At 45.1% G+C, this 7,180-nt stretch overlaps 1 protein-coding gene across 1 annotated transcript; it reads left to right on the top strand.

Annotated features, from left to right (window-relative positions):
- Positions 1 to 251: 251 nt before the first annotated feature.
- Positions 252 to 6,345, top strand: NUP42 (nucleoporin 42). Its single transcript, XM_042889133.1, has 7 exons — positions 252 to 381; positions 922 to 1,165; positions 2,400 to 2,494; positions 2,822 to 2,898; positions 3,939 to 4,025; positions 5,444 to 5,528; positions 5,663 to 6,345. The coding sequence occupies exons 1-7, from the start codon at positions 285 to 287 to the stop codon at positions 6,217 to 6,219; spliced, it is 1,242 nt and encodes a 413-aa protein (XP_042745067.1). The 5' UTR covers positions 252 to 284; the 3' UTR covers positions 6,220 to 6,345.
- Positions 6,346 to 7,180: the final 835 nt, after the last annotated feature.

The raw sequence follows: 7,180 nt of genomic DNA, 5'->3' as shown, positions 1-7,180 counted from the left end.
TACCTCAACTACGGGGCCGTACCGGAAGTTTTTTGCAGCCTCCGCCGTTGCCTTCCTTCTGGCTCCTTGCTTATCAGAGATGCGTACCGGCGAAGCCGAACCTCGGCTCGGGGTAGGACCGCCTACGCCGCAGCCAGCTACCGGCAGCAGCCGGCCCGGCGCAGGCGGAGCCGCGCGGCGTTCGGGGGCGGGGCCACGCGCGTGCGTTCCGCTCGGCGCCGCCCGGCGCTTCTCTATGACGTCACGGCGGCGGCAGTTGGCGGCGGCGGTTGGCCAGGTTGTCCATGGCCATCTGTCAGTTCTTCCTGCAGGGTCGCTGCCGCTTCGGCGACAGGTGCTGGAACGAGCATCCCCGCGGCGGCGGGGGCCGCCCTCACTCAGGTACCGGGAGGTGGGGAGATGGGCACAGAAGGAAGGAGGGAGGGAAGGAGGGAGGAAGGGGGAGCAAAGCCGCGCCGCGCTGCGGAAAAGTCGCCGCGGGCTGCGAGGTGAGGCGGTCGTTCGCGAAGCGTCGCTTCTGGGTGCGCGTGTCCGGCACCCGCGCCTCCTGCCTCCCGGCCGTAACTCGAAAGCGGCTCCCGAGCGCTGGAGAAGAGCCGAGAGGCGGCACCGAGCCGGCTGCGGTGCAGCGTTGCGGCCGCCGGACGGGAGGCGTGCCCGCGCCGACCCGCCGTCTGGAAGCGCCGCGGGGCTCCTCCGCAGAGCGGCACAGCCGTTGCGCGGGCGCCCCCCGCCCGGACGGGACCCCCGTGTGCGCGTCCTGCGGGACGGCCGGCCGGCTGCTGTGCGCGCGGGGACGCCGTGGCGGGGCTGCGCGGAGGGCTGCGCTGGGGTGACTCGCTGGGAGAACGTCTCGTTTCCGCCGGCGTTGTGCCAGTCGCGTCCCGTGTGAAACGCTTTGCGTCCTTTCTTCTTCCTTAGCGGGTCCCGTCAGAGGAGCCGGAGGAGGATGGGGTGCCGCTACCCAGAGATACGCGAACGTCATCCAGCCTCCTACATTTAAGCACGGCACGTGGGGTGGCAGCAGTGATGGAGGAGGATTCTCTGGCGCATCCGGTTTTGGATCCCAGGGCGACAAAAGCACGGTCTTCTCACAGAACAGATTCTCTGCATTAAGCAGTGCAAACTCTGGTGATGGCTTCAGTGATGAAGAACAGAGACTTTTGTAAGTGATGGCCCTGTCCCCTGGGAAGTGCCTGCGATGAGCTGTTTAACTGCCTACTGGCTTCCTCTGGATAATGGAGAGGATGTGTTCTGGGGGATGGAAGCTGGGATGTGTGGGGAGAACTGTAGGAAACACTGCTTCGTTTAATTATCTTGAGATCCGGAGATGCAGGAAGAAAGCAATCTTTGCTTTGAGGCTGGGTAGGGCAGCTGGACAGCTGTGATCTTAGGAAGACAGTATGGTGTTTAAGTTGCCCACAGGAGTGCAATGAAGGAGAAGCTAAGATTTCAGTGCTTGAAATTAAAGGCTCAAAGCACCTTAAATGGCATTTCAGCCTGTTAAAATTTGAGCCTTAGTTGGCTTAGTTTCCCTGATATTAAAGATAATACATTATTCTACCTATATCGAATCTAATGAGACCTGGTTTCAGACCCAGTTGAAAGTGACCAGCGTGCTCACACCCACTACCAGGCATGTGGTGAGATGCAACAAGCAGTTTGATTTCCTGCAGAAATAGAGCTTTGGAACCTGGAAAGTGAGCAGCGCTAGCACCTGCAGTTACTTTTTACAATTATGTTAAGAAAATGTTTAACAAATTATTTACCTGGCTTCTGAAATGTAAATGTATGTAGTATTGCAAACATCTGAAATATCTGCAATTAGTATTTAGTGACCTGCTTCTACAGTTTAGCCTCCACTTTAACCATTGGGCTTTCGTTCTTTTGCTGTAGCTTCTGTTGTGCTTTTGCTAAGTTTGGATTTCAGTGCTCTTGATTGTTTAGCAAAATAAAAGAAAAAAACATAGAACTCTTCTCATCTCCCCTTTACTGAGTTTTGCTTTTCAGTACCACACATGTTCATTCATATTGTAAAATTAGCTGGTACTGAGAAGGTTTTCAATTTTATTGTAGTCAAACAGCTTCAGGGAAAAACCTGTAACAGTGTATGCTGCCAAGGATTAAAAATGCCTTGTGTGGTTTTGTTTCTCGTAAAGATCTGATGTGATTTACTTGCGGTTCGATGATATGGTAAAATGCTTTGTAGGGAATCTGTGTGTCCAGCAGAGTGACTGTCGTGTCTTTCACAGATAACTGAATACTTCAGTTGTTCCCTCTGAGCAGCGTCCTATGGAATTCATTTGAATGGCTTTGGCTATTGGAGTTTGACTTTGCTTTTCACAGTTTTGCTTCTGACCGTGTAATTTCTTCTTTTGTTGTTATGTTTTGTTTTCTAGTGACTGTATAGCAAAAGACATGGCAAGCTGGGAATCATCTAGACAGTGGATGTTTTCATGTTACTCACCTATGAAAGATAAGCCTAATGTTTCAGGTAGGTAACATTTTGAGTGTTGCTGAGCGTTGCTGAGTGCTGCTACTGTTTAGAATGTATTTCTATACTTGTCCACACTGCCGTGCCTCAATGTAACCACTTGCAAGGTCATGACGTGCTTTGTGATGCAGCAGGTAGGGCATTACATTATGGTATTTGTGTGTTTGCACCTCCAAAGTTGCGCCGGGAGTCCTTTTTGCGTCTCCAATCAGAACTGGCTTGTCACAGGTGGTGTAGCAAGGGCAGTTTCTTGTAAAACTCTGAAGGGCAATTTTGTATCTTTGTTGTATTTCCTTTGGAGCATGTTGATTGCTTGCCTCCCTGCAGGTTTTCAAGATTTCTCACCTGAGGAGGTGCGTCTGGAGTATTATAAATGCAGTGCAAACAGTAACACTGAGAACTACGTAAGTATTTAAAACTGACCTTTTATGTGGGTGCGTTCAAAGGTAGACCTGCTGGCCTGAATGTTTTGCCATAACTGAGCAACCTGGTCTGGCTGTAGGTTCCCTGTTTGTTGCAGGGGATTTGGGTCAGATGACTTTAAAAGTCCCTTCTGAATCAAACAGGTCTATGATTCCACCTTCTTCTTTCTAATAACTGCGTGACACAGGCCTCACAAATTATGCAGGTACAAAATGTATTATCCAAAGCATGAGTTTCTGTGCATAATGTGGGGCAAAACCTGTATTTTCCAGTCTGTTTTATAAGAGCTGATAGCAAACAACGTGATCTCTTAGCATGTGACTAGACACAAAAGAATTATTGATGTTTGTGGTGCAAGATTCTCTTGGAAAAATTAAGAAATCCAGTAATAAAAATACTCAGCACTTTGCTCTTGGAAGCATTTGGAACATGAGTTGACTTTTTTTTTTTTTTTTTTCAGGAAAACTGAGGTAGGCAGAGCTTCAGTTGTGGTGTTTTTGTAAATTTAAGTGTGGAAATCTCTGAAAAATATTAATCACTTTTCTTACGTAGCACTTCAGTCATAGTTACTAAGGCACAGGTACTATTTATTGCTGCATAAGTTGTGTGCAGCAGTCTGTTGGTTTGCATTAAAGGAACTGATTTAAATTAAGCGAGTTCATTTCTGCAAAGCTAAAGATTTTAAGGTGAAACTGCTAAAATATTTGGAAGTGTTCTGTTTTGAAAATGGCTGTTGTTTCTCTGCAGACGCGATAGAAGCTAAGACAGACTTAGGGCATGAGCTTAAGGATTGAGCGCATATGTGGATGGGCCAGAAATAAAACAAGAACAGAAAAGCTTCGTCTTTTACATCTCAGACTTGTGGTTTTTGTATTCTTTTGCAAGCACCCTATTCAGATAGTGATAGAGCCTCAGTTTAGAAAGCTCCAGGAAATGTTTTAAATCTTACTAGTTTTTATCTTACTAGTTTTTTTTTTTAATAACACTTAATAAGAGCATGTTTGTGTTTTCCCATGTTTAGATAAACTCTGTCAATCAGTTAGTGCAGCAATGGAGAAACAGGCTGCAAGAGCTGAAGGCTTTAACTGCCTCAGGAAAAGCATCTTTGGTAAGTGTTAAAGAAAGGTAAATTATTTCTGTTCCTGATAATGCTTTTCTCTTAAATCTTGAGCGGAGGTTTTTCTGACAATTCTGTTTTTTAGTCAGAGCCAATTAAGCTGTTCTTGCTTACACCAACATTGGTTTCTGGTTGAAAGGCTGTTAATGAAACAATTTCTAAGGCACGATAGTTATAATATGCAACCTTGTTTTCAATAAAGACATCTTGCAAATTTACTATAGATACTGCTGCTGTTATCAAAGGATTTTCCTGCAGTCTTACTACTAAAGTAGGTGACAGGTATTGCTTTGAGCATTTTAGGATACAGACTTACTACCAAATACATGTGATAGTGCATCCTTGTTTGTGCCTTAACACCTGAGGCTTGAGAAAATTTCATTCCTACATTCAGTGGCAGTTCTAATGGTAAATATGTGAACTGTTCTGAGTATCTCAACTGTGATGTGTTTTATTCTGGCACTGCAGCCACAAGAAAGCACCTGGCAAAAAAGGGTCTGGCTGACCAGCGGCATGAAGATCTTGAAAGTAATCTTAGAGTGCTCCTGGGAGCATTAAAGAAACTGGAAAGGTTAAAAGGAGGAATTACGTGAGGGAGTAATTGCAGTTTGAAATCTGCACCGTACCTATTTCAGTATGTTTTTATAGGTGATAGAAGAGTTTGAGTGAATACTTGAGCACTGTGCAAGTCAGATGAACATGGAAGTCTGTGAATACAGCTTAGGTTCACCAATCTACCTTTCTCTAGAATCATGAAATCAATGAGTTGTTTGCAAGTTGTATTATAAATGAACCTTATTAGTTAATTAAGGAAAGGAGTGAATAAGGGTGATTCCAAGATAGCAAGGCAGTAGCTGGATCTCAGTTTTGGAAAATTATCATTATGAGCTGCATGGAAATACCTGTACTTTCAGTTTGTGTCTTGATCATATAACAATTGTGAATCAGGTGTGTCAGAAGAGGACACTCGGCAGAACAGTTCAAGCCAATATTTAGTGATCAGGGAGATGGTGTAAGTCAATTTAGGTGATGGCTGCGTGAAGTGCATTGAAGTTTCTGTAATGTGATTTGGAGCCCTTGCTCTGTTCTGAAGCTAAAAAGGTGGGGTCCAGACTTCAGCACAGATGGTTGTTGTGCAACACTCAGAGAGCAGACTGAGATGAGAATGAGAGCTCCAAGAGATTTTGGTGATTACAATTACAGATTTATGCTTCTAGGGTGTTTGACAGAGAATAGCCTGAGAGCATTTTCTTTATAGCTGCAATAGTTTGTGATCAGTGTCTAATTAACTTTGTCTGAGTAATGTTAAAATGGATGGCACATATACATTTTCGTGTTAAGCACTGATTGAAAGATACTTGCCTGTGTTGGAATGTAGTTTTCATTTATGTATTTGGAATTTTTTTAAGCTATCTCAGTTGAAGAATGCAGTCAGTCAACCGTTACCTTCTCTTGGATTTGGAGGACAGCAAGCCTCAAGCTTTGGTTTTCCAAGTAAGTTTCATGCTTAAGCAACCAGCACTTAAACAGATATTTTTAAATGTTCTTCTGCGTTTTTGAAATGCAGCAGTGTTTCAGTATCACAGGTGGACCCATTCTGACCATCCTTATACATTTCATAATTGCAGGCTTCCCAGTGAACAGCAGCAGCAGCGCTGCCAGTTTCTCCTTTAAAGCAAATCCCAGTGTTCCTTCTGGAAATGCTACAGCTTTTGGGAGCTCTGCTGCTGCCTCCAATCCCCCTACGTTTGGTGTGACGTCCTCCCACAGTGCTCCCACTTCTATTGGGTTTGGCAATTCTTCAGCTCCATCTGCAGCCTCTTTCTCATTTAAAACTTCTGGAACAACCAGTGGCTCTGGAACTTCTGGACTCTCAGGCTTTGGAAATTCTGCTGCTGCAAACTCTTCAAGCACTGCTCCACTTACAGTTTCTGGAACCCCTAATGCAGCGACAGGAACTTCTCAGTCAGGTGCAAGCAGTACTTCAGCTGCACAGGCTGCCAGTGCCTCTGGACATAACGTCACAGCCACACCTTCTGCAGTCCTAAACGGTATCACATCAGACAAGTTATATACACCAAGGAGTGAATTAACAGCTGAAGAGTTGGAACAGTTTGAAGCCAAAAGGTTCACACTAGGAAAGATACCTCTTAAACCACCACCCGTAGACCTTATAAATTTTTAGACCTCCAGTTTATTCTGAACATAAATGTCTTAATTGTTGTTCTGTGACACCTCCAATAGACAATGTTGTGATGGAGTAGTGAATTGGAATGCTTTCCTCTGACTAAAATTTTCATTTAGTCTCTTACTTTTTTGTAGTAATACACTCTGTGATACACACCAACAATCCCTGTTTTTCTGCATAACCCACCAAGTGAACCCAGGTCCCTGTGCAAAAACAGTTCCATGGAGAGGTCTGCCCTTTCCAGAAACTGGGAAGACCCAAACCGTGTTTCCCAACATGTTCTTTATATGGTACTGCAGGGAACTTATCTCCCTGTACATTATGTAGGGAGCTGGATTGGGTAGAACCATCGTGATGGATAGATCCACGAATATGGTCCAACCAAGTGGCTTCTGCCAAATGCTGCTCCCAATGCTTAAATATTTCACCACCCATTGCTTTCAATACAGTTTTAACAATACATTGTACCATTTGATTTTTTACCAGAGACTGGTGCGTGTGAGGGGATATGATCAATCCACTCAATGCCCAAGTATTTCCAAGGGAATTTTTGAAATGGGTCCCATTTTCTGACTCAATTCTTTCTGGAGTGCTATGTCACCATAGGACTTGCTTCTCCAGACCTTGGGCAGTAGAATGGGGTACTGCATATGACACCCAGTTGTTGCCTCCATAGTAAGCACATAACGCTTACCATCGTGAGTTCGTAGCAAGGTGCCACACCTCCCCATATTTATACTTTCACCATCACCCTTCCCCCAGAGAGGTTTCATTTTCTTGGCCTAATTGTGGCACATATGTCATAGTCATGGATAACCTGAGTAGTAGTATCCATAATTAAATCCACCCCTTGGTCTCTAGCCCATTTACTCGGTGCATCTCTTCCTTCACGGCCCAAGGTTTCATGGGCCCACCAAGCCAGAAATAATTCACCCTTGTTTTGCCAGTCCAAGTCCAT

The sequence above is a fragment of the Lagopus leucura genome, unplaced genomic scaffold, assembly GCF_019238085.1.
Source record: "Lagopus leucura isolate 7727_CA_CO unplaced genomic scaffold, USGS_WTPT01 Super-Scaffold_100157, whole genome shotgun sequence".
Lineage (NCBI taxonomy): Eukaryota > Metazoa > Chordata > Aves > Galliformes > Phasianidae > Lagopus > Lagopus leucura.
The sequence above is the reverse complement of the archived record's forward strand: the minus strand, read 5'-3'. Positions and strand labels throughout refer to the sequence as shown.

Coding starts and splice junctions, on each gene's coding strand:
- NUP42 (XM_042889133.1), top strand. CDS start 285: ATGGCCATCTGTCAGTTCTTCCTGCAGGGTCGCTGCCGCTTCGGCGAC. Junction 2,495..2,821: donor AGATAAGCCTAATGTTTCAG/GTAGGTAACATT, acceptor GCCTCCCTGCAG/GTTTTCAAGATTTCTCACCT. Junction 5,529..5,662: donor CTCAAGCTTTGGTTTTCCAA/GTAAGTTTCATG, acceptor TCATAATTGCAG/GCTTCCCAGTGAACAGCAGC.